At 40.3% G+C, this 26,454-nt stretch overlaps 4 protein-coding genes across 7 annotated transcripts; 2 read left to right on the forward strand and 2 right to left on the reverse strand.

Annotated features, from left to right (window-relative positions):
* The first annotated feature begins 4,351 nt into the window (after positions 1 to 4,351).
* ucp3 (uncoupling protein 3) lies at positions 4,352 to 7,532 on the forward strand. Its single transcript, XM_086225817.1, has 7 exons — positions 4,352 to 4,433; positions 4,888 to 5,021; positions 5,112 to 5,313; positions 5,386 to 5,583; positions 5,671 to 5,772; positions 5,887 to 6,067; positions 6,148 to 7,532. Exons 2-7 carry the CDS (start codon positions 4,896 to 4,898, stop codon positions 6,260 to 6,262), a joined length of 924 nt encoding a protein of 307 aa, XP_086081943.1. The 5' UTR covers positions 4,352 to 4,433; positions 4,888 to 4,895; the 3' UTR covers positions 6,263 to 7,532.
* A 767-nt stretch (positions 7,533 to 8,299) lies between these two features.
* On the forward strand, positions 8,300 to 12,311 carry LOC147248753 (dicarboxylate carrier UCP2-like). 2 transcript variants are annotated; one of them, XM_086225703.1, is made up of 7 exons: positions 8,300 to 8,596; positions 8,957 to 9,154; positions 9,290 to 9,506; positions 9,589 to 9,786; positions 9,874 to 9,975; positions 10,044 to 10,224; positions 10,311 to 12,310. In XM_086225703.1, the coding sequence occupies exons 2-7, from the start codon at positions 9,029 to 9,031 to the stop codon at positions 10,423 to 10,425; spliced, it is 939 nt and encodes a 312-aa protein (XP_086081829.1). In that variant the 5' UTR covers positions 8,300 to 8,596; positions 8,957 to 9,028; the 3' UTR covers positions 10,426 to 12,310. The 2 variants fall into 2 exon arrangements, with proteins under 2 accessions (XP_086081829.1, XP_086081830.1); XM_086225704.1 differs by lacking the exon at positions 8,300 to 8,596 and having other exon boundaries at positions 9,016 to 9,154; positions 9,256 to 9,506; positions 10,311 to 12,311.
* Positions 12,312 to 12,453: 142 nt separating this feature from the next.
* Positions 12,454 to 16,284, reverse strand: dnajb13 (DnaJ heat shock protein family (Hsp40) member B13). The gene is made up of 8 exons (XM_086225769.1): positions 16,126 to 16,284; positions 15,905 to 16,008; positions 15,077 to 15,241; positions 14,836 to 14,984; positions 14,590 to 14,703; positions 13,638 to 13,751; positions 13,476 to 13,552; positions 12,454 to 13,316 (listed from the first exon to the last, which is right to left on the reverse strand). The coding sequence occupies exons 1-8, from the start codon at positions 16,191 to 16,193 to the stop codon at positions 13,163 to 13,165; spliced, it is 945 nt and encodes a 314-aa protein (XP_086081895.1). The 5' UTR covers positions 16,194 to 16,284; the 3' UTR covers positions 12,454 to 13,162.
* Positions 16,285 to 16,898: 614 nt separating this feature from the next.
* On the reverse strand, positions 16,899 to 25,062 carry rab6a (RAB6A, member RAS oncogene family). 3 transcript variants are annotated; one of them, XR_015119426.1, is made up of 9 exons: positions 24,668 to 25,062; positions 23,048 to 23,106; positions 22,895 to 22,948; positions 22,171 to 22,276; positions 21,747 to 21,858; positions 20,644 to 20,737; positions 20,226 to 20,319; positions 19,080 to 19,146; positions 18,215 to 18,287 (listed from the first exon to the last, which is right to left on the reverse strand). XR_015119426.1 is itself a non-coding variant. In XM_086225772.1 (8 exons), exons 1-8 carry the CDS (start codon positions 24,735 to 24,737, stop codon positions 18,223 to 18,225), a joined length of 627 nt encoding a protein of 208 aa, XP_086081898.1. In that variant the 5' UTR covers positions 24,738 to 25,061; the 3' UTR covers positions 16,899 to 18,222. The 3 variants fall into 3 exon arrangements, 2 of the variants coding, with proteins under 2 accessions (XP_086081898.1, XP_086081896.1); XM_086225772.1 differs by lacking the exon at positions 20,644 to 20,737 and having other exon boundaries at positions 16,899 to 18,287; positions 24,668 to 25,061; XM_086225770.1 differs by lacking the exon at positions 20,226 to 20,319 and having other exon boundaries at positions 16,899 to 18,287; positions 24,668 to 25,061.
* Between the last annotated feature and the right edge of the window lie 1,392 nt (positions 25,063 to 26,454).

The raw sequence follows: 26,454 nt of genomic DNA on the forward strand, positions 1-26,454 counted from the left end.
AGTATCTTGCTCAAGGATACCCTGACGTGATCCCCCGGGAAGTGAGGATCGAACCAGTGACCCTTCGCTTGCTAGACAACCACTCTACCTCTGAGCCATGCTGCCCCTTACTTCAAACATGTCAAACTCAAAAACCTTTCATTTATCTTAAGGTTGATTAGTTCTCAACAGCTAAAAGTGACATGTTTTGCCTTTTATGTATGTTTTCCTTCAAAAGAGTAGCTTCAAGGGCTGTTACTTTTGGTAATTGTTTATCATTTCCCGTGGCACGGTGGTGCAGTGGTCAGCACTGTCGCCTCACAGAAAGAAGATTCGGGGTTCGAGTCCCGGCTCCAGCACAGGATCTTCCTGTGTGCAGTCTCCATGTTCTCCCTGTTCCTATGTGGGTTCTCTCTGGTACTCCAGCTTCCTCCCACAGTCCAAAGACATCAAGAGGGGATGAGTCTGAATGATACTCTAAATTGACCGTAGGTGTGACTGTGAGAGTGAATGGTTGTGTGTCTCTATGTGTTGGCCCTGAGATGGACTGGTGACCCATCCAGGGTGAACCCCCCCTCTCGCCTGAAAGCCACTGGGATAGGCTCCAGCCCCCAGCGACCCTTAACAGGAATAAGCAAAAGCAAAAATGGATGGTTATTATTTCCTGAGTTGTCAGCTTATTTTCTGATTTATTTTTCCTGCAAAAAAAAAAAAAAATCATTGCTTTAAAACATTATGTACAACAATTTTGCGGGTGGTGATGGATATAAACTCCCTGTATTCTTTTTTTTTCTTAAAAATGTTGGTCTTTTTTTGGTCTCATATTTAGTTAAAAAAAATAGGTCTTTAAATCTTCTGTACTGTTCAGTTATTTCAATGTAAATGTTGGCATTTATTTTACCAAGTGCTTATTTTGATAAAACCATGTTTCTGGTTGAGGTAGAACCAAACCTATGCTCATATATTTGAAGAATGGTCACAAGTGCTGGATTTTATTTAGCGTATTATAAAGCCCTGAAGGCAGAGCTCTATGTTGTGCGTGCTCTCTCATCATCTTCACTTTGTTTTTCGCTTTCACACGAAGCGCCTAAGCAACATTTTTGCACTCATTCCTGATCAGATAGAAGCAACTGTTCCGCAACTTCCACCACACATAGGCATGTAAACATCCAGTGTTCCCATTACAGTGGTGTGTCGTCATGTTCTAGCGTGATGTTCTGGCGTGATAACATTTCTGGACAACCATGAGTCCCATTTCATCTGCCTTGGCTGGCAGCACCTCGAGGGCCTCCCCTCACTCTGCACTGACAGGGGTGCGATGATCCAAATTAAGTGTCGATTTTCACACAATAGAGGGAGCCACCTAAATGTTCAAATCCCTTTCACACTCCTTCATATAGAATGTTGCAGCATGCGGGGTGAGGGGTGAGGGGTGGGGGGCCTACTGCACAACATCTGAGCATCTAGCCCCCTCAGCTCCTATGATTACCAGACACACCATCCGTATACCTTAGTTGTACAAGAAGCTAATCCTGACAAAGGGTCAAGTGCTTGTGGGAACACTGAGACAGGGTGAGCCATGAGGTGGTCAGCGAATAGACATTAGCATTACTGGCCAGCACACTAACCACTCACAAGGCTAGCTTAACCATTAGCTCTATGCCTGCTAGATGCTAACATGGATGGCGGATGATGTGCTTGGGTGAACGCATGAACGAGCTGGGTATTGTTTAGTAGCCAGGCGGGTAGAGTAACACCATTAGTGTCGTCAGCTGGTGAATCAGCTAAAAGCGCTAGTGGGCCAACATCAGTTTAGGTCTGTTCAAGTACTTCAAGCAGGAGGTCCTTGATGGCTGGAAGGCACCTGAGTTTGTGTTGGGGTCAGACCGATGTCTCTAAGGATCCAGCTGGGATAAAGCTCACACCCGAAGCAGGACGAGCATGCATTACAGAATTAGAAGTGGGCGGGTGTTGTAGGGTTGCTGCCACCTCCTTGAGTTCAAACCCCCCCCCCAGGTGTGAAGGGTGAACCAGTCATGATTAGATGGGCTCTGCACATTCTCATGGAATTGGAGTTACATTCATAGTAACTTCTATTCCTGTACCATCAGAAACAATGTGAACAATGAAGAGCTGCATGGAAAAAATGAATTCCAAAAGGTTTTCACAAGAATTTTGAAAGATCATGAACACCAACTCAATTTTGGGAGGTAGCAAATAGGAAAAAAGACTACAATTAAAGTGGGAGATATCTACATGTTAGTTCAATGTTTCCTTACGTAATTGTTAGGTAATCTAGACAAAAGTTCACAGGTGAGTTGCTCTGTGAATGATGAGAGCAGAACTTGTATGCTCTCCTAACCTTTAAGTGAAGCAGCGGCTGCTGTATTTATAGTAAAATGGAGATTAGCTGCTTCACGGCAGTGATTCAGAGTTCATGGTATTCAAAGTGCTGGAGAACACAGTGGTGACGGAGGTCTGCCTGCTCAGTTTCATCGTCAGGGGTGACAGGAGAGGCCAAAGCAGCCAGTTGAAGCAAGACCAGCTAGTTGTTTATAGGCTGTTTGCTCAAAGAGGAACCTGTTTTTAAGATGGGAAGAAACTCACCTTTAACCCTCAACAGATGGAAACGAGAATACAGCAAAGTTATAAACAAGGATTCAATCTATTAATTTCTGGGGTGATACAGTAATATGGCATAATTGGCTTTCAAACTTCTATTGATATTCCAGCCCCTAGTATCAATGCTGTGACCCATGTATGTTATGGCAGATATATCTCACATTTAGTGAGTGACACAAGAACTTATGTACATTTTATTCTTCAAAATGATTTTGCACAAGTGTGCTCACCAACAGCGTACAACTTAGCAACTTTGCAAATACTGGTAAGAAGATAAATTACTCGATAATAAACCAGAACGGATATTTCGAAGGAAAATAGTTATGACTTAATTTGTCCATCCAGTTATTGATATCAAAAAGGGACCTGTCATTGGACTGCCCCGTTGGCTAGACAGCTGGTTGTTTTTCAAGCTCTATTATGAAATTTCAGTATATTATATAATCATTGCAATATGTGTCGCATCATATCATATCACAATATATCATGCTAAAATCACATCATGGTCTGAGTATCTTGATATGTAGTGTGAGGAGCTTGTCCATACCAAGTCTAATTAAACTGAAGAATATCTCACTTTAGGTGAATATATACAATATTAATAATACAACTACTCACACTGCTTATAATAACAATAATATGGTGCTGAAATTCTTGAAAGTGTCCACCCATTTACCCCTACAGCAATGTGTTTTTTTTAGCAACGTGGACCAGATAAGCGGCTGATCCTGATACCTGTGCAGACCTGATATATCAGTGGCACCTAATCACCCATCCAACTAACCAACGGCTGATGGATGATTGATACAATAAAAAGTGTAAAAGTATGTCAAAGTTCAACACGAATTTATGAAAACTTCAGGTTAAAAAAAAACAGTTTTGGGACTAAAACAACAACAACCTGACATATGATATTCAGAGGGGCAAAGCTTTGCATAGTCAACCGTGTGACTTAACTTGAGCGTGTGGGGATTGCGCCCTGGAGGAGCTATGGAAAGTCACATGCAAAGAGGCATGCACATTTCAACACAAACAATGAGACGGCCCTCTGCTCTAACACCTTCCCCCAAGCAGACGTACAGTCTTCGGTGCTGCTAGTTTTCTTCTGCTGACACTGAAGGCATGAAAGATTGCATACAGATGCTGTGTGAGTGTCCGCCCACCTGGGCTCAATGTATGGATTGGCTGTAAAGCAAGCTTGGAACATTTTGTAACTTCGTTTGCAGGGGTGGGGGTAGGGTTGGGAATTCCTAAAACTCCTGCAGTTTTTATTCTGCTGCAACACGGAAGGATATGGTGCTAATGTTATCCACCACAGCACTCTGTCTGAGTCACTTAAATGCCCTGTAAAGGCACCCGAGGAATTCAGACAGGCCTCCCCGTCTGATTGGCTGCAGGCAGCAACCAATAAACACACAAGGTACTGTATGTTCCTTGAAGTCAGTGCAGAAATCTGAGTCACAACGCTGAAATCAAACTAGATATCAACATGATATTCTGAGAAAAAAAGGGGGGCTTGTGAAATTAATTTGTGAAAAGAACATTTACAGATGATAATAGAGTATGAGAGCATGGCCGGCTCCCGTGACACTCTTGAACGCAGATCAACAAGATCTCAAATGTCTGTCTGAGTCTCACACACACTGGTAAACATGAGATTCCCATAACAGGTGTGCACAACTTGTCAGGCTGCCGAGTGGTCATGTGCAAAAACGATGTCTATAAATTTGGGGACTTCAAAACCAGTTGACACAAAGTAAGACGAGGACACTGAGGGGATGACTTAAAGGATTCTCTGTGCTGGATTATAATCTTTGCTGGGAAACAATTGGGTAAACATTTACATCAATATAACTAATATATTACAACAACATAGCTATATCTAACTATCTAACTAATATATATACATGTGTGTTTGTGTATATATATATATATATGTATATATATATATATACATATATATATACATCGAACTTTACAATATAAAGTGACTATATATATATATATATATATACATATATATATATATAGTCACTTTATATTGAAAAAATAACATAACATAAATATTCCAGTGCTTTGTGTATCGATATTTTTGCATGTAACAGAAACTAGAGTCTTCTGAGATCACAATAACACGATGAAGTCAAAATGGAAAGATTGAAATATTGAAATAATAAATTGTGAATCTGTGTGTTTGCTTGGTTAAGCTGAGTCATGGTATAATAGTCTAGGATGCTACAGACAGACATATATGAAACGACTGCTCAATTCGTCCCATTAATCCAGGTGTAGAAATGGTTGGAATGAAGCCTAAAGATGTGGGGCCCTCTGCGGCAGTTAAGTTCTTCGGAGCAGGAACTGCAGCCTGCATTGCTGACCTTGTCACTTTTCCACTGGACACTGCCAAAGTCAGACTGCAGGTTCGATCTTTTTAGGGGACAAATTTTCATCTGATTGTTTTGGGTGTATGCGACTAACCAGCTGATAGATCTCATTGGTCTTTTGCACAGATTCAGGGAGAGGATTGCAAAAAAAAAGGCTCAACAAAGTATCGTGGTGTGTTTGGTACCATCACCACCATGGTGCGTACAGAGGGGCCCCGGAGTCTTTACAGTGGACTTGTGGCAGGACTTCAGAGGCAGATGAGCTTTGCCTCAGTACGAATCGGTCTCTACGACTCCATGAAGCAATTCTACACTCGAAGCACAGAAAGTCAGTTTCTTAACCTCATATCGTCGTGTTAATGAAAACTCTTTGATTGTGACTAATGTTGTCACCTCTCAGGTGCTGGGGTGGGTGTTCGCCTCATGGCGGGCTGCACCACAGGAGCCATGGCTGTGGCTTTTGCACAACCAACCGATGTGGTGAAGGTGCGCTTTCAAGCCCAGGTACGACTGGCTGATGGTGGAAAGAGATACAATGGTACCCTGGATGCCTACAAGACGATCGCTCGAGACGAGGGTGTACGGGGTCTCTGGAAAGGTATCTATACATTTGTGCCTGTGTCTTGTGTTTCTTATGATAAAAATACCTCCAGAGGTGAAAAATAACCACTCTGCTTTCTTTCAGGCTGCATGCCCAACATCACCCGTAACGCCATTGTGAACTGTGCAGAGCTGGTGACCTATGACATGATCAAGGAAGTCATACTGAAGTATGACATAATGACAGGTGAAGTAGAAAAGCAAAAAAAATGATTTCCGAGAGCAGCTTTTAACAAATTCAGATGACAGGAAGTGTCATTGCCTCTGTCCCCCCCCCCCCCCCACACACACACACACACAGACAACCTGCCATGCCATTTCACGGCTGCATTTGGTGCTGGCTTCTGTACAACGATCGTGGCGTCTCCTGTTGATGTGGTCAAAACACGGTTCATGAATTCAGGGGCTGGCGAGTACAACAGCGCCATCAACTGTGCTCTCATTATGATGAGAAAAGAAGGACCCACTGCCTTCTATAAAGGGTAAACACGTTAGTTACATAACAAAAACAAAGCATCATGTTTGGGCCATTTCCCTCATTTCCTTCATCATTCCTCTCCAGGTTCATGCCCTCTTTTCTGCGATTGGGTTCCTGGAACATTGTGATGTTTGTGACGTATGAACAGATTAAACGAGGAATGACCAGAGCGCAACAGTACTGGGAGTCACCGTTTTGACCTGAGATTGTCAGACTACCTCCTCAGTCAAGAATGCACGGACACAACGGTCTAACCTTCACCACGGTGCAGGGATGTGACCCACGGTTTCATAAGATGGAATATGACACCAGTGCCAGGAGGCCAAAATGAGAGCTCCAAATGGTTTTGAGGACCGTTGGTCAAAAGTAGAAGCTCAGAGATGGACTTCACACCCTAACAGAGCTCAGGTTTCTGTGACAGGAAGCTGTAGCTCCTCCACTGATTCCTAAATCAACTCTCACTTTGTGGGCATTGTTGCGATACCAGAGAGATTTTAGAGTTCAAGTGTAACGGGACACCAAAAACCTTGATAAGCTTGCCGTTAACTGTTGAAGTTGTTTACAAGAATGAACTGTGATAGCGTATGAATCATGTCGTAGTGTTGTCTTAATGTTGTTTAGGGTTTATTTCCATGAAAGAGTCTGGCAACACAACCCTAAACAGTGACCACGTCTATGTTCCTTCTAAGTTTACAGTGTTTACTATTAACGTAGTGCATGTGGTCAGGGGTTGTATGCTGCTTATTGAAAATCTTATGACTTATTGCTGGCTGATAAGTTCCAAATGTGTTGGACATGATGATGCCAAAATGTTTTGGAAAGTAATTTCTGGTCAGGTACTGTACTTAATGTTTAGAAATGTGTACCTGTATTTGCATTTTAAAGCACTTTGTACTTTTTGCTCCACTGAATTTACCTGAAACCATCAGTTACTTTGAAGGACAAAGATTTTGCACAGAAATATGATGGTGAGGATGATGGCATACTTTCAAATGTGAAGTCTGCCAACTTCAGGACAAGTAGAGCAAGCACCACTTTATCATGACCTTTAGAGGTCACTATTGAACGCTCCAAATCACCGGAATAAACAAATATCATGTACTATGTGTACTTTAACCTTTGATACTTAAGTAAACAGACACACCTGTGAATTCATGGGTATGTAGAAGAGAACAGGCTGATTCAAGTTGGCCAAAAAAACCCCAAAAAACCCTCCTGCACGTTTTATTTTGTTGTTACTGATACTCAGGCAAACACAATTATCAGAGTAGAATTTCAAATGGTATCAGAGTACTTCTACTTCTATATAAGGAACTGTGTACTTCTTCCAGTTCTGTCAAAATGAATGAATAAAGTTGCATTTTCAAAGCCTGTCCATTCTTGAATTTTACCGTATCTTTGTTAGTTTTACATGAACTAACCCAGGAATGCAGTTTATATAGCGCGGTGAAATAAATACTTATACAACCTCTGTAGACCAAAAACTCACAGTGATTGAGCAAATGTGACATTTGACCAACAAATAAATGCTTGTTCCTCACAAATCAGCTGATAACGGGTGCAAACCAAGGTTCGTCTCTTGGACAAGTTTTGTTTAGCAATCCTTCACCAGTCACGCATATTGTATATCTATGTAGACTGTCACCAGCTGACTCGGGGAATGAGATAAGGAAAAGGTTGACGCAATAAAAATAGAACGTGTTCAAATGAAAACAAAATCTACAGAGTGTGAGTCATTGACGCTTAAAGCATTATGTGCGCGTGTATGCTATGTGTTGTTGAAGATTAAAAAAGGAGGAGAACTTTATGGTTCTGGACATACGGCTTTAATTTTGTGCCATGTGGTGCTCTTGTATTTTCAGCATGACTCAGCATGTCTGCGGCGCCTCTAATGAAGAGAATACTAAGCAAAGACCCCTCCCAAAAAACGGACGAACTTCCAACAAATGAGTAAAATACTACTTTGTAATGTAACATTTTATTTATAATTATCATTTTCTTTTATTACACTAGTTTTAAATGTTGTGGTGTTTCGAATCGGGGCTCTAAACAGGGACCGGACTTGATTGGTAATCTACGAAAGATTTTGTATTCCATTAAGAAAATAGAGTCACAGAGTGGAGTTGACGATGATCTGCCCAGCAGACACTCCTGAAGGGTATGGAGGAGGTGGGGCCCTGCTGCAACACACGCTGTGCGATGATGTAACAACACAATAGCAGTACTTAAAGAGGCTGCTCCTCCACACGCTGCTGTCCACTTGAGACATTTTACCTCGAGAGACATTTTAACTTCTTCATCAAACCTCTTTTTTCTTTAAATTTCAATAGAAATATCAACAGTACTCCCATTTTTTATTTTTTTTATTTTTAAAAAATCTTTTTTGGGGATTTGGAGTATGATTTTAAGGCTCATTTTTGGAATATTTTCTATGGATAAACAAGTATTTCTCGTTGGGACAAAATTCAGCCAGAGAGACGCTTTTAGAGAATCCTGATCTCAAAGGTTTTTGTCCTAAAATTCTCCTGTAAAGGTCAGAATTGTTGATGTGATTGACTTCAATTTTGATTAGAAAAAAGTGATAAATTACATATTTGTGATTTATTTGGCTGCTTTTCTAATTACATGAAGGCTGGCAGCCTTTCCCTGACAGCTAGCACTGGCTGAACGGCTGCTTTTTATTTAGCATTGCTAATACAGCATGATGATGATGATGATGATGATGATGATGATGATGATGATGATGATGATGATGATGTCTTCTTTGCTTAGTAGAGGTGTTACATATGGTGCCAAGTAACTGGAGACATCATGTGTCGAGTGAGAAAAATGAATTGCTGCTAACTTGACGTACATGCAGTGTTACAGGTAAATGTGTTTTCTATCTTCTCAGATTTTGGTGGAGATTCTAGTCCAGTCCACACTCTTCAATTCTTATATCAATCCAGCAACGTCAAAAAAAAAAATGGTTGGGTTTGGACCTACAGATGTGCCTCCATCAGCAGCTGTCAAGTTTGTTGGAGCAGGAACTGCTGCATGCTTTGCTGACCTCTTGACCTTTCCCCTGGACACAGCGAAAGTGCGGCTACAGGTGAAAAAACTCAGTAATTATTCATCTGTAAATTCTGATAAAATATATGCAAATGTACTGTTTGTAAAATGAAAACATAAACTGCATTTCATGTGCCACAGAACTTGCATTTCAATTACCCATCATCCTGCACAGATCCAAGGGGAGGCTGGAGGCTCCTCAGGTGCAGGGAGAGGGTGTGTAGCGAAGTACCGTGGAGTGTTTGGCACCATCACCACCATGGTGCGCACTGAGGGGCCCAGGAGCCTTTACAGCGGGCTGGTAGCAGGGCTCCAGAGACAGATGAGCTTTGCATCCGTCCGAATCGGTCTCTATGACTCTGTAAAACAGTACTACACTCGAGGCTCCGATCGTAAGTATCTATAGACGTGTCTTCATTTCTTGATCCATATCAGATGATCCAGCTGTGCCGCTCACACATCTCACCCTTCCAGACGTGGGAATTGGTAGTCGGCTGCTTGCCGGCTGCACCACCGGCGCCATGGCTGTCGCTTTGGCTCAGCCCACTGACGTGGTAAAAGTACGCTTCCAGGCACAGGCTCGGTCGCCTGGGAACGCCAGACGCTACTGTGGCACTATTGATGCTTATAAGACCATTGCTAAGGAGGAAGGAGTTCACGGTCTGTGGAAAGGTAGCGTGAACTTAAGGTCATAAATCACCTCATTCTATAGCAAGGCTTAGGCTAACTCTTCTGCTCTTACATGAATTCATCATACAGGAACAGCTCCCAACATTGCACGGAATGCTATCGTTAACTGTACTGAGCTGGTGACATATGACTTCATCAAGGATACGCTTCTGAGGTCTACTCCCCTGACAGGTAAACATGGCTCCCAGGCCTCCATGTCTCCATGTAGGCTGCAGTAACTGAGTGCATTGAATCCACAGATGATCTGCCCTGCCACTTTGTATCAGCCTTTGGTGCAGGCCTATGCACAACGATCATTGCCTCTCCAGTCGATGTGGTCAAGACCAGATATATGAATTCAGCATTTGGTCAGTACAGCAGTGTCCTTGACTGTGCTGTCGCCATGATGACTAAAGAGGGACCGCTTGCTTTCTACAAGGGGTGAGCATGAAATGTTGAATAAGATACTCAGAAAAGTACAAATGATTTTCAATTGTTATGAAGTGTAATCCATATTTTTTTTTTAGGTTCATGCCATCTTTCTTACGGCTGGGCTCCTGGAATGTGGTGATGTTTGTAACCTATGAACAGCTGAAACGAGCCATGATGGCAGCGAAGAGCAATGGTGCAACTATGGCATGATCATTGTTGCTAAGCAGGCAGTTGTGTTGTTTACAGTTGTGTTTTCTTTCGGTTGTTTTCTTGTTTATATTCCAACTCAGATTAATGGAGCATAAGGTAAACTCAGGCAGCCCATGAAGTCATGAGTAAAGAGGAACTGGTGCTGTTTTGACAGTCGCCTTGCCACCATTTTGGGGCAACGACAAGATGGCCACAAAAGAAGTGTTGTTTTTGCGCCTCTCTTTTCTTCTTCTTCCAATGAAATTCCTGCACCCTTACTTGAAGATAACCCAGACTCAGCACAGAGATCCAGTCCAGACTTTGTCCACTGGCTTTGCATTGTGGGCAAAAAGTCCTGATGGTGGCGCAACAGCAACCACCTAAATCTAACAAATCAGCTGTAACACTGACGTGACTAATAAATACCAAATACATGCTTTTACTCCTTTTAGCTCCCCCATCCAGACTTTCCCCTCAGGGATCTCTGTAAATCCTCATTGATTCATTTACTTCTCCTTCTCCTTCTAAATCTGTGTTTCTTAAATAATTTTAATCTTTTATTTGTATTTAATTATGATGTGTACTTTTTTGTAATAAATCACCACGCTGGCTTAAAATCGGGAGTCAAAAATGTCTTGTAATGGGCGAATCGGATTAAACATGCCAGCAGGCGTTAGGTTGTGTAAATTAGAGACGCGTGTTGACTTTAAGGTTTAATTATAATTTCAATCCAGACAGTTTCACTCTACTATTTCTCAAAATTTGACTTTTTCTGTCTTTAAAATACCAAATCCTATAAATACACATGCCCGGATACCCAGACTCATCAATGGATCTCACAGTGCTCAGAGATAAATGACAAAGTTTAAAGTATTGGTAATCTGTGTGATCTACTGGCTCGTATCATAAATGTTAATCACGACACTCTACCCCTTACCCCCACCCTGCACTCCCTGCAGCCTATTGCATCCCCTTCAACAGCAAATGCCATATTTTTACCATATTGTATCCCCGACAGACTGCACAGTGTCAAACACCTGGATTCTTATTCAGACAGACAGTAAATGAATGAGGAAGTGAAACAGCTTTCGTGGCTCGACCAGTTTAGCTTAGCAGCCTCGGTAACCACAGTAACAGACTGAGACCTTAATTTTCTTGACCTTCTCTCAGTAGTCACTCCTCTTTTTCAGGTTTTTATTAATTCCCTCTATGACTTTCCCTCGTTTCAGGGTCATCAGAAGGGTTTTTTCATTAAACCTGCTTCTGAGACGTGTCCAGCCTGTTGTAACTCGGCCCATCTTTGTTGGTTGTTTGCCTGGTTCTGACCCTGCCTGTAAATTACTTGACTTTCTGCCTCATAGTTTTGTACCCCTGTCTGGAGTTATACCTGTTTTTAAATTGCCAAAATGCCTAAGTAAAGTATTAACGGCAAAGCACAAGTTCATTTTATCAAGAAAGTTCAAGTACATATATGTGAATATACACCGATATCGAACATCTGTCAATGGTATATGAGTAATATACTTGAAAATATCCCACGTGTGTATCTTTGGCCACTTGAAGAAAATATACTACTGACAGGTAGATATCTGAAACAGAGGTTATTATGTCAGTGTTATCTGGTCTCCATCTTTGGGGAAAACAACGTGTGCCTTCTTTCGGTCCAGGTCTGACGTCTCTAGTCAGTATCTTATCTTTGATTGTGGATGTGTGTCCATCCTCGTTCCTTACCTGGTAATGATTGTATGGTATTTTCAAAGAGTATGTTTGCACCGTTTGGCCGATGTTATTATTGACAATAAGCCGCTGGATGAAGAAGGCTTAATACAGCAGTCCTTCTTCATCTGAATTTTCTTTGCGTATCCATGGAAAAGGTCATCCGGGGACAAATGAATGCTTCTCTCTCTCTTTTGGTGGATCCTGGAACTTCTCCACTCTTGACTGGAGGTTTTCAAACTGAAGCAGCGCATCAGCTGTAAAGAAATCTATCGCTCTTCTATCTGGTTCCAGGGATTAAAATCAACACAATGACAGATGAATAAAACAGACGGAGTTCAGTTCTTTATTAAGCTTGTTTGAACTGGTTTGTCTGACAAAGAAACATTTAATAACATAAGATATTTACTTCAGCATTTTTCTCATTTCAACAATATTAGAAGAGAGGTAAATTAACTTAAAACATGAGAGCCAAGAAAACACATTTACCAATCCAGTGAATAAACTACCGAAATCACAATAACTGGATTTAAAATGCTTTTGTCCAACATACAGTTCAAACTAGGTAGAGACGAGGCGTCCACGTGAGGTGGGCTAGCTGCTTTGTTTGGAAAGAAAGTGGATCAGCACAAGCAAGCTCACTGCTTATATCACCTGTGAGGCTCCTCCCACCAAGGAAGCAACATGGCAGGTAGAGGAAGGCTGGAGTGGGGGGGGGGATTTTCCACAACCACTGTTGACGCTAATATTACTAAAACTATATGTAGTATTCATTATGAGGGCAGGGCCATGGGTTTTGCTAAGTTGCAAAACATCAAAGCCTATGTAATGTGATGTCATCACTACTACATGCCCCGCCCCTTTAACTGATGCAGGTCTTTGAAGAGCAGGTCCGTGGTGCAGTTGCAAAACATCAAACTGATAGTCCTGCCCTGAAACAACTAGTACTGCCCTTGACAAAGGGGCGGGGTCATAACCGACTATGATCCCAGACCTTTACAGCTCATTAGAGTTAACATGTTAATTAAAACGTGATTGATATCTAAATGGGTAGAGCTTGCTTGATCAGATGCCTCCTCTCGCTGGAGAGCTTCTCAGGAAACTGGATGTCAAAGGCGATGACGAGGTCTCCTCTCTGGGATGGATCCTGGGACAGAGGCATCCCCTCTCCAGTAACCACTTTAGTGTACGTGGGACTGGTGGTGTTATAACAAACAAATCAGAGACAGGAAAATGATCATTCAAGCAGATGATGCACAAACCCAAAATATGCTGTTTATTACAAATGTCTCATCTTCACGTTCAATGACTCTAATGAGCAGCATTATGTGGGCCCAATGTATGAAAGCACTTACTGCACAATTTCATTGATGGGAATATTGAGTAGCCTGCCATCCAGTGTCTCCACCCCCACGGAAAACCCAGTCAAGGCCTGCAGGATAGAACATCACTTTCCGCTTCACTCTTTATTCTACATCGTGATAATTAAAACATGATTCTGGTTCTCAATAACTCACCTGCCCCAGAGAGATTTGCACCTTGTAGATCAGGTCATTGTTTTGTCTTACGAACAGAGGATGTGTCTTCTGTCGGACTACAAACACAATGTCTGCCGGGATGTTGTTCGGTCCCTAAAGGTATAAACACAACAATATAACATAAACAGGTCAGGTACTCACATACATCTGATTTTATACTGCAAATACTGTAAACTGTACTCCAAGTGAATGTCAAGAGTGCAATGTTATGATGTCTGAAGAATAATGACACCATCTGGATCTGGACGAGTTCCCTGTATCGACAGTACACTTCTGTTTAAAGGCCTGAATTATATCATAATATATCTGAATAATACACAAACTTTCAGTGTAAAAAATACTTTACATGAATGTATCCTAATAAAAGACTAAGAACAAAAATAAATCAAATATACTAACTATTTTAGGGTTATCTCTGGGACTGAAATCCTATTTTCTTGTTTTAAATTGGACTGATCACAAACTAATTTTCTGTTTGTATGGTAACAAAGTAGTGGAACTGTTCATGTCTAGATGTTGTCAGACTGAATACATGTCTCTTGTTGTCTTTTCTTAGGTTCGTTCACATCACATTTCCAGATCAAGAGCATTTGCTAAACTGCGGCCATTAGTTTTCTTTGAAAGATGTCTGCCAGCACCACCTAGTGGTGAATATGATCCAGTGGACAGTATAGCCATTATCTTACTTTTGCATTCAAATGAAACACTTATTTTCAATTTTTTCCCTCAGTTCTTGAGCTGATGTTTTGTTTTAAAAAAGCAGAATTTACAGACTCACTAATTCTAATGCTTTCAACCAGTCAAACCTGTACTGCATATTTTAAAACCCGTGGAACAGAATCTTTCACTACTGATGAGCTCATTCTTCAATCAGTACATTGATCAGGTTGGTTGACGAGTAGTTAAACAGAGATTATTACATTATTGTTACCTGGTCTCCCTCTTTGGAGAAAACAATTCTCATGCCTTCTTTCCATCCAGGTCTGACATTTATAGTCAGTATTTTATCTTTGATACTAGATGTGTGTCCATCCTCATTCATTACCTGGTAAACAAATAAGCAAAAACAATATTTTTAACTTGTGCCTATTGACCTTGAGACCCATTTTAATGTCCGTTGTGTCCACAAGAAGGCCAGTGGATTAAAGAATGACTTGAGCTCTAAGAAAGATCTCACCCTACGAGATATCTTAATTTTCTTTGTGCATCCGTGGAAGAGGTCATCCAAAGACAACTGAAGGTCTCTCTCTATTGGTGAATCGTGAAACTTCAATTCTCCTGGCTTGAGGCCTCCAAACTGAAGCGGCACATCAGTTGTAAAGAAATCTGGTAGAAAACAAACAAAAGTTTAAAAAAAGAGGAAGACAATCTGTTTAACTTATACAAAACTGACAGAGGTACACATTTGTTTCTCGTACCTGCAAAAGGGTTGTCTCCTCCGAAGAACTGTCTGAATGTTTTGTGCGGATTGCCGTGGTAGATGTATTTAGAAGACCAAGCGCCGCTGCTGCTGCAAAACTCCTCTGGAAGTCCTCTTTTTAGACCCTCCTCCCCAAACTTGTCATAGGTTGCCTTTTTTCGAGCTGTCATGAAGGAAGATGAATGTTAGAAACAATGCCAGAGTGCAAGTAACCACATATTGTGTGTGGTTTGGATAAACTTGTGACTAATTGCACAGGAAGTAAACTAAAACTAAAATTGATTCATTGTATCCTTTGAATTGAGCAACACTGACAACAATGAGACAAGTAAAATGAAATAAAGCATGAGGTCAACGTTTATGTTGGTATGTCTGCGGTAAAAAAACAACAACAATGTTTTAAAATTGTTGATATGTGCGTAAAAGGCAGACGTTCCAGAAATATATCTAAATATTAGGTCGGTCCCATCTATGTGAATTCACAAGAGGAAAACAAAAACTAGCCTTATTTTTCTGTTTTAACAGATAATGTTTTATATTTTAAAAAATCCCGGCTTTCCTGGGTCTATATCTTAAAACCTTTTCTTTTTTATGAAGAAAAATGGGGTAGAATTTTTTTTGTGTGTGAAAAACTGTTTCATTAATTCATAAAAACTGGGATTTTTTTCCTCCTCAGCGAAAAACTGTAAATCACTGACAACTAAAAAATACAATCGATTTAATCATTCACATTTTTGTGTTTTTGTATATCCCTCCTGTGTCTTTTATCATTAACTGAGTTTAAAAATCAGTGTCCAAACAATTTTAGCTTCCATAGACTACTTACGGTCGCTCAAAACATCGTACGCTTCACCCAGCTGAGTAAATTTGTCGACGCTCCCTGGTTCTTTGTTGCTTTTTGGATGAAATTTCAGTGCCAAACGACGATATCTAGAAAAACAGAAGAAATTTGTGACACACATACACACACACACATACACAAAGGAGCTCTCGACTCATTTACATTTAAACAATGATTTTTTTTTTTAATCTTTAAACGTAATTTACGCATTTTTGACGTCTGCGTCCGTCGCATTCCTGTTTATTTCTAGGGTCTCGTAGTAGTCTCTACCCATTTTCAGCTTGAAAACAAAAAAACGATCGAAGGCGCTCGGTGTAGAAGTTTCATAACGGCTACCTAAGCTAAGCAGTTGTGTAGCTAGGTTTCCATGGATACCGCCTCGCAGGTATAATCAGGGCCGAGGTCAAGACATCTAGCGTCCAGGGCAGAAATGAGCCCCCCTCCGACCATGAGAACTTAATGAAACACATCTACACAAACATAGAAACATCTCATGTAAGGTCACGGAACCTAGATGTTTTCCCTTGGAAGAGGACTAATATCAGCTGCAGCAACAATCAAAGGAAAGTATCCTTAACATTGTCTTGTTAGTTGTAAACGTCAGTCTCTTTCAACAATGACTAATAGCCCAGCTGAAAATACAGGTTTAGTGTTATGGATATCAAACAGGCCCTGTCTGAAGGACGTTTCTAATTAATAGGTAAATTTACACCTTTACTGGCTGGTTGCATATTAAAGGCATCAAGAGCCTCGTTAATATTTGTGGACACAAACCTGTTTTCACACAATCCCTGAAAAACATGGTAAAACCACAAAATGCCTCTATCTGCTTACCCAAAATAACCCTTTCAAATCACGTTGTTTGGCGGCATCGCCGACACCATGTTTTTAGCCACACTTTACGTTTTGGGTTGACAATCGCTTTTATAACTATATCCAAAGCTACGCACATAGACAGCTTCAAATCAAACACAGATAATCCAGCAGCAGTGACAAGTGTATTTAATTTGTTTTCATTTAAAACCATTCCAGACAGAAATGTTAAGGGGCATGTGTGCCACACAAATCAAGACTCTCTTCCTAGAAGTTCACACAAAACAAATAAATTGCACAGTAAAAATTGCATGATCAAATTACCATGTAGAGGCGGTAAAGGGAACAGCAGATGCTCTCTAAAGATTATGTTATGTGCTTCAGATGGATGCATATTTAATTACCAATTCAGGATTCATTCCCAAAGTGAAGATAATAACAGCCATAAAAAAAGGAAAAAAAAATAGAAATAAATATTACAAGTCATTGTGGATTAAATACACATGTAGAATGATCACTAACAAAAGATCAAAAATGAAAACAAGCAGAAGTCTTTTAAGTGTTCGTAAAACTACAGACCCCAAACCAAAGAAGCCCTCTACAATTAAACCCCAAAAGGCGTACTGCATCTCTACTGTTTACAGTGGCGTTGATTATGACTCGTATATGACAAAATTCTCCTCAATACTATCACCAAAAAAAGTTTAATCTATGCAGTCTTTAAAAAAAAAAAAAAAACTATCCAGATAACAGTAATAGAAAATGGAAACAAAGGTACAAAAAACAAACAAAAAAAAAAAAGCCCCACCTCAAGGGTTGAGTGTGGGAGCCGAGGACGATGACGTGGAGGGTGTAGCGTTGCCCTTGTTTGTTTGTTGGTGGCTGTAAGACCATGCAGTGGTGTGCCGGGTTCCGTTTTGTTGACATGTCATGCTGGCAAATGTGGAGAGTCTCCCAACAATGATATATTTCAACACAACTTTGCAGCCGTAGAGAACAGTTGACAATAAAAATCATCAATGAATCCTTGCCTGTCAGTTTCAACTGCACAGATACAGATCCACATTGCACATTGATTACCTTAAAGCAATACTTTAATGGAATATTCTCACTCTTGAACATATATTTTAATTTTTTTTTAAACACACATTTGATATCAGTTTGGTTCAAAAAAATCATCTTTGAACTACAGCCATGTGACTCCTTTTCAATCATCTTTGTCCCTACTGACAGACAACAGCTGTGAATACTGTTTCTGTGTGTGTGTGTGAGTGTGTGTGTGTGTGTGTGTGTGGGGGGGGGGGGGGGCAGCAATTGAAGTGATCTGTGACTTTCAGGGTAACCCGGTAAGAGAATGCAGGTTTCCACTACGGCGATGATGACAAATGTAGTGTTCTTTTTCAGGCGGGGGAATTAGCTGGATGTAGTGAAGGGTATAGACACAGAGAAACAAGCCAGTAAGAGAAATGTTTCACGATGACAGGCTGGCATTAGCAGGAACAGCCGCCTTCGCTGACAGGTTGCTCTGGGGGCTTCTCAAGCTTAATGTCAATCACTGAAGGGTGGGGGAGTTAAGGAACACCACAGCACGACTGTGCAATACACCAGCTGATTAGAATCCTGGAAAAGCTACAAAATTACCACATTGTTTTCTAGGTTTTTGAATATATTTAGATCTTGGTTCTGATTGGCTCAAAAATACCACAAAAAATACTGTCAATCTGCTTTTACAACACAAAGTAAACACGAAGCCATAATGCGGAATGATTCATGGACTGTTGTAGAGCTGTTGTGAATTCCACCATTAGATTGAGTACATGGGAACAATGTTCATTACAGTGATATAAAACAAAACATTTATGGTACGGATGTTAAAAAAAAATTATAAGCCCCTAAACAATATATTTCGATATCTAATTATTATTTTGATTTAAAAAAAGATTCAATATTTCATTTGTTTTACTGGATATAAGAGATATATCCAGCCCTATGTCTGAGTGGCATACCTTCAATTTGAATTAATTGATTTAATCGGGATGAAAAAAAAAGATTTTATTGACCAAATAAATACTGTATAGGCATAATATATATACACTTTTCAAAGCGGACATTTTGACTTAAAATGCAAACGATAACACTGGAAATATCTCCATTTCAAAGGCTCAATATCAGAGCTCTGGAAGTGGCTGACAAAGATCATTCCTGTTATTGATCTATCTATCTGCGCTATCACGAGCTGTGGCAGTGCTACATTCCATTTTCCTCCTGGCAGGAACCACCCATGTCACACAACAGATGAGCGAGAAGAAAATTACGACACAAATGCTGACATGTACACAAAGGATACTGTCCTCTCTATTCTTGTCCTGTGTGGTGTCCATGCCAGGGAGGGCAGCCGCCACACGACGGAAAAGCTGGAGGAGAAAAAACAACCAGATGTGTTCTGCCAAAGAAACGTTTTCACGGCATGACAAAAACACAACATGAAATACAGGCAACATGTTATGTATATTCCTACACACAATCTAACACTTGAAGCTCACGCAGAGGAAGGATGCCCAACAGAGCTTTTCTTAGATTGATTACTGGTTCTGCGTTGAGTTGAGAGGCTTGAAAACAGGGTGAAACTGCATGACTGAGACCTTCCACTGACGGAGCTTGGAGGATTTAAAGCGACTGATGAATTTACATGAAACCACGTTGAATGTAAGATGATGCTCAACAGGCCCGCACCCAACTCAACAGTTCCAAGCATCATTAAGAAGTAGTCTTGATTAGATGCAGAACAGTAACAAATTGGTTGCTCTGAGCCACCTCGACACATTTAGGTCAGCACAGAAATAATCAAAACTAATAGAGTAGTGCAGGAATGAGTCCTAAAACCTGGAAATAAGTTAGCATTGTCAAATGTGCAGTTCCCTCCTCTCAAAATCAATGAGTCTTTTTAATTGTTTTTTGATAAAATGCCTGTAATAAGCTCTGCGGTTAACACTAGCTTAAGGTATTTTACGTTTTGTCTTATGGCATAAAGTATGTCTCATGAATTTTGAAGCTTTTGTGCCTTAAAAATGGCAGTTGTGCCCCAAGTGTAAAGGGTTAGGGTTAGCATAACATAATATTACCATTTTACTTCTTGGGAGAACATTAACACTTCAAAATATCATAAATGTGTTTTTATTTGTGGAGATAATCCTCCTGAAATAATGTGCACAGTTTGTTAGGCCTACTTTTTGGCAATGATCAAAAGAACAAGACGTCACATTAGCTTTCAGTTGAGGGAACCCATGGCCATGCTAACTACCAGGTGCCCTACAAAAACAAAAAACATCATCACTGCAGTCCTCTATAAAAGGTGGAAGAGAGCTTGAAAACACCTCATTGATGAGCAGAGGAAGCCACACTTTAATGAACGCATGCGTGTGTGAAGTGGAAGCCAATCAGAGGAGAGCACAAGCACTATGAACACACACACACACAGGTCCACACGCACTACCTGTTTGACATTGTAGCCTGTCTTTGCACTTGTTTCAATAAACAGAACATTCATCTCTTTCGCTCTCTGTTCTCCTTCCTCTGTCGTTATCTGTCTGTGATGAGCCATCAGTCATAACACACATCCACATGGACACACACATACAAACCACCACACACACACATAGCGACGAGGAGACAAGGGGAGGAAAAAAAAAAACAAGACTTATTATTTTCAAGTGGATGAAAAAGTCGTGCCCCTTCCTGCTCCTGCTGCCACCTTTGCTCCGGACCAAAAGTTGCCCTACTGGCTGTTTGAGGGGTCAAATCAATTACACGAATCTTGAAAGATCTTGGACTTCGGTGGGCGGCGTTTGGAGGTGAAGCCCAGGCAGCAGCATCCGGGGCAGGCGTACAGAGCACGACTAACTCACGCTTACCTGCTTAACGTTGTAGCCTGCTTTCGCACTAGTCTCAATAAACATTACATTTAGTTCTTTGGCTTTCCGCTCTCCCTCTTCAATAGATACTTGCCTGTGGTAGATAAAGGAGTTAAAAGATGCACAATGCAAGACAATGCACACTTGACTTAAAAGAGGATGGAAGGACTTACAAAGCAAACAGTTGAAACATAATTTACTCAATTAATCCATCAACTTAATTAATTTAAAAAAAATCAGGGGTGCCAACTCATCGGGGGTCAATGATGTGGTTTTAGGGCAAGCTAGTTAAATCACAGCATGTAGATGTACTAAAAAACACCCTAAAATTACAATAGTTTACATTTCAAAAGTATCATAAGGGGGGAACATTGCTAACGTTTTTGCTCTTAGGTGCTTTCACAACCGCTGTTTGGTCTTTAACAGACGGATCATAGATACATTGTTTATCAATTGACTTCACAAACCCTTCAAGTACAAGAAAATCAGTCAGAAAGTAATTTAAGTTCATCCTCTGTTATTTTCAGTGAGCTTGGTATTTGCCCAGCTCTCCATCCATACAACACCGTCACTTACGGTTGCTCAATTCAAATAAATGACATCATAATCAATGTAGATCTGTTGTCGTTCAATGTCTACACCACTGTCTCGTGATTTGGCCTCATGTTCCAAAACATGTCCAAAGGCAAATTGTTACATGTCGTCATGGTTATGACAGTATTAGCATTGCTAATATTATCTTAGCAATGAGACAACAGGGTCAGTCAGGAGCTAATGGCTAGGTGAAGCTGAAACTTAAGCTGAGGAGCTCAACTTTTATGAGATTAACTCCAGTATAAGATTAACTTTAGGATCATTAAAGGACCCTTTCCAGAACCTCAATGTCCACTGTTTGATAAACTGACACATCAATACTTACATGCTTGACAATCCTCATATAAGTAAGTTAAATCAGTACTAACACACATGGGCGTGTCTCTCAGTCACAGATGACTGTGACAGACAGGAATTTGATATTGACATGCCAGCAGCCATTATCAATGACTTCATTAGTACTCTATCTTAAAGTGACACAGAAGAGGTAGGAGGTACGAGCAGGTTACCTTTTGTCTGCAAGGTCTGTCTTGTTTCCCACCAACATGATAATGACATCACTTCCTCTCTCCGTTCTCACATCATCAATCCATTTTGTGGTTTGCTGAAAGGAGTTGACATCTGACAGAAAGGTGAGGAGGAATCAGGTGATTTTGTGAGAGGAAGACAATAAGGAAGTAACTTGTCCAAGTCTGATCAGAAATTTTAATAAAAAATATGTTGACTGAAGTTTCAATAGTAAGTTATACATTTTTGAAAGTATAGGACTTTAAAATAAACAGAAATACATTAATGCAACAAATCATGCAAGAGGCTTTTTAATTCGAATCAACATTCAAATCAATTTGAACAAAATGTGTTTCTGAAAAAGAGACTTCATACAATAAAAGAAACAAATGCAACATGTTCAGAGTGCGCAAGTAATCCACCTACTTGTGATGTCGTACACTACCACAGCGGCAGCCGAGTCTCTGATGTAACTTGGGATGAGGCTACGAAACCTCTCCTGCCCTGCTGTGTCCCACAACTGCAATCTGATCTGTTGGGCAGGACGGGGAAGGGGATGAGAGGAGAAATAACAGAAGAGAAAAAAGGAAGGAAAAAAAAAACAGAAGGGATGAAAATAAAACAAGGCACGTTATGGTGACAAAAAACAAATTGAAAGAAAGCTAAACAAAGTCAGATGAAGAGAGAGAGAGAGTGAGAGAGAGAGAGAGAGAGAGAATAGCGCATGCAGATAGTGAATGACGACCAGAGAGGGCAAGCTGTCTGTGCCTGAGGGAAAGAAATAAAGAATCATCCTTCACTTGTCATCAACCCTCCTCCCTTGATCAAGTAAGGTCTTTAATTTCAAAACAGGATATGAAGAGAATTGATGGAGGGGTAGGAAGGAGAGGAAGAAAACTTGTGGTGAGGGAAGAAACAAACAGAGGAAGGGAAGACCAGGTGGGGATGGCACCCAGCTCACACTTGAAGGGCATACAAAGCCGTTAGTGTTAAAAAGCTGACTTCTTAAAATAATGGACTGTCAGAATCAGAAACTGAATGCTCCTTAATACTACCACGTGCACCACATGCACACAGCAATTTCACTACTCTGGACAAGAAGAAGAAAACCAACAATCAAATGGACGGATCACTCATAAATAAAACTTACTGTTCTGTCTTCAAGGTACATGGTTTTTGACAGGAAGTCTATTCCTATCGTGGCCTGAAAATTGGACAAATTTGTTAATTAGATAGCATTCACCAATCTTCATCAACGTTATATTATTTGGACATTAGGAACAATTAAAGCAGGAGGTCTCACTTGGTAAGTGTTGTCGAAGCTGTCATACATGAACCTGGTGATCAACGAAGTCTTTCCCACTAAAAAGAAACAACAACAAACATATTCAACTTCTATTAGTGCAACAGTCAATGTTTCAAGTCATATCTAACATCATAATCCACAACTATTCCAGTGAGTCTCCATCATTAACACCTTTGTTTACAATATTAAATGTAGACCACAGGAAAGAAAACAAGGTACCTTCTACAAAATACAGTTAGAACTTATAATAAAAAAAAAAACTGAATCTGTCATCACACTGTCTCCCTTCAAAGAAATATCAAAACATTCTAAAAATATACAGCTGAAACTGATGACCTCTGATATCCTTTGGTGTTCCCTTTCTATGTTGAAAATCCATATTTTCATTCATCACACGATTCCATGTTCTCTAAACCCGAATACTTTTAACAATCAACAATTTCCCTTGGCAACTAAAAATGATCTCCTCCAACACCGTTGACAGAGACACTTTTAGCACATCAGACAGACATGCATGCATTTGTTTTGAGCACCCGCGCAGTGCTGGCCAACCTCAGACTGTTTTGCCGAGCTCAAATGACTATCAGTTACACTGATGACATGGCTGGAGACAACACAGTTTACCAGGCTACAAGGACCCACAACAGATCGAAGACCATCTGACAAACACAAAGGCTGCCTTTTATCTTGATGAGACAGGGAATTACATCACTTGACACAATACCTGTAGAAAAATAGTTATAAGTAGCGCATGTATGCCGAGCATGTACAGCACAAGGGGCACAATCATATAAGAACTGTGTGTGTAACCTGAGATCATTCCAGGACACACACCACCACACATTATCTGTCTATCTATCTATCTATCAATCAATCAATCAATCAATCTATACATACATACACACACACATATAAATAAATATAAAATGTGTGGTGGTGTGTGTCCTGGAATAAATCTGTTCTGTCAGCACAAGCGACATATTTTTACTGCCTGATTAATCGCCTCACACAATCGTTTGAAGAAAAGACGGAGGACGAGTTGGGAGAGTGCAGGAATGTTGCTAGGCAGGTTTGAATATTGGGACGAAATATCCAGGAGACAACCTGATATGAGTCTGCAATCACTGCAACGGTAGTGTTTCTACGTGCTTGAGCTGAGATTTATTTACTGCGTTCCTCTTGACGCGGCGGTAGAAGAAAACTACAGTAAACTGTTGCGTCTACTTTTTGGGGTACTTGAATTCTTCACAGTAACTTTGATTCTTCATGTACAAAATTTTAGTCTGGTTGCACTGACTCCATTTAAATCATGTTATCTCGCAAGTTAACTCAGGCAACAGCCGAACAGATCCATTTCCACACATGACCTGTCCAGGGGGAAAAAACTACAACAATGCCACGAAGCCAGAGCTTACAGGCAGATAAATAATTTACAAGTTCCCAGTGTCGCAATGCTATCAGTGGTGCTAATGTAACATTAAGCTAGCAACGGTTGATGTTAATCACCCGAACCCCAATCCATCAAACTCGAGCCTTTGCAAGTATATCCTGTATTTTAAAGTTATACTTTAATTCAGATTCAGTCCAACATTTAACCAGTAATAACTTAAAACTTACCACTTTGCTCCCCGAGAAAGACCAGTTTAAATTTCCTTAAAGGGTTTCCAAAGTCTCCGGCCGTAGACATGGCTGTATGAATCGAGCTCTGACGTTACTTTTCAGGAGCTCCCCAGCTAGCCAGCTAACGCTAGCTAACCAGCTCTTATCCGATAACACAGGTTTGGGATGCGTGAGCTTTTTAGTGGTTTGCCAACCCTCTACACCCAGCAAACCTTCGTCTAATACAATTACTCCTTTCGGTTCCCGGACACTTTCTGATAACTCACTAACTACTGCGGCCAAGTTAGCTTTACTGTCACTTCTCTGACATGTCTACAAGCTAGCCTCCCTGGGCCACCCTTCTGAGCCTTCTGATTCTTCTTCTTCTTCTTCTTCTTCGTCTTCTTCTTCTTCTTCTACAAGAATGTCCACCTTGTTTGGCCCGTTTGTGTGAGACCGGTTGAGGTATGTCGTCATACTGCCCTCTACTGGTGGCGGAAAAAAACAACATCCGTGAATTAAAAATTTCGTGGTAAAGAGACTAAATAAAAATATAAACACGGGGAGAATGTTATATCGGCAATAAAAGTATATAGTTAAAGAAGGGTAAAAGGCAAGTGTACAGCCTGCGAAACAATATTGTATCTTCATTTGTCCACAAGAGGGCGACCTCACACCATTACCCGTAAGGATGGTCTGAGACTGTGCTGAACTGTACATGTAGTGATACAGCGACTTGTGAGATATCAGTTTTCCTGTTCATTCACCTGACAGCCTAACATACCAAGCTACACACATTTTCTCTAGATTGTACCAACAAATATTTCTCATACACTGTCTGAAAACCAGAATAACAACATTTGAGTGGCACTTGTATTAAATGTTTTGATTACCTAATTTATAGACATTCCTGCCACATGAAACATGCTGCCATTTATTAATTATATCAAGGCTTTGATTGCCACCATGAGCAGTTAATTATAGAAAGCTGTGTGTAGGTGTGAGAGTGAACATTAAATGTGACAGGTCTATTATTTCACACACTATATGCTAATAAGGTTTATGGGGCTCACCACCTCCTTTTCTCCAGACTGCTGCTGTCAAGTGTTAATAACAAATATTTGATCAACTTCACATGAACATTGTCGCCAAAATTCAATCAGTTTTGGAATTTTTATCTCTGTGTTTTTTTTAATAGAAACTTAAATGCAATAGTTATTGAAATCGTGAAATACAATGAGTACTCAAATATGTTTTAATTCCATTTGTATATCAACAAATCAAAAACAGCACCACAATAAAGGGAGTCCTCCTACATGAGGATTATAATGTGCTGTTTTTATTGAATCTCTTTCAGACACGTGATGCTTCTCTGTATGTAATTGGTCTTTTTAGAGACAATCATTTTTTAGTGCCAGTCTGGAATAGATTTAGAGGGTTCCTAATATTTTGATTGTCCCTTTTCTATGAAACCTCATTGTTTTACGAATGATGTTTCCACTTCTGAAATCAAGACGGATAAAATCCATCATAATAAACCACAATTCTTTTGAATCATAGTCTCATTTATTAATAGACACCTCAGGCTTGTTACCTTATTGCGAGGGTAATATAATTCATAATTTATAGACATTATATGGGCTTAAATGTTGAGATTTCCTGCAAGATACATTCATATAAAGTCTATTTATGAGATCAAACCCGCTTTTAACTGCAAATAAATATGAAATGTTGCATCCCCCCAAAAAATATCAGATATAACATTTGTATGACTTCTCAACATTTTTGTACGGTACATGAGACAT

Source organism: Aulostomus chinensis, chromosome 15 (assembly GCF_037954235.1).
Source record: "Aulostomus chinensis isolate RoL2024-O1b breed Wild chromosome 15, RoL_Achi_v1.0, whole genome shotgun sequence".
NCBI classification, from domain to species: domain Eukaryota; kingdom Metazoa; phylum Chordata; class Actinopteri; order Syngnathiformes; family Aulostomidae; genus Aulostomus; species Aulostomus chinensis.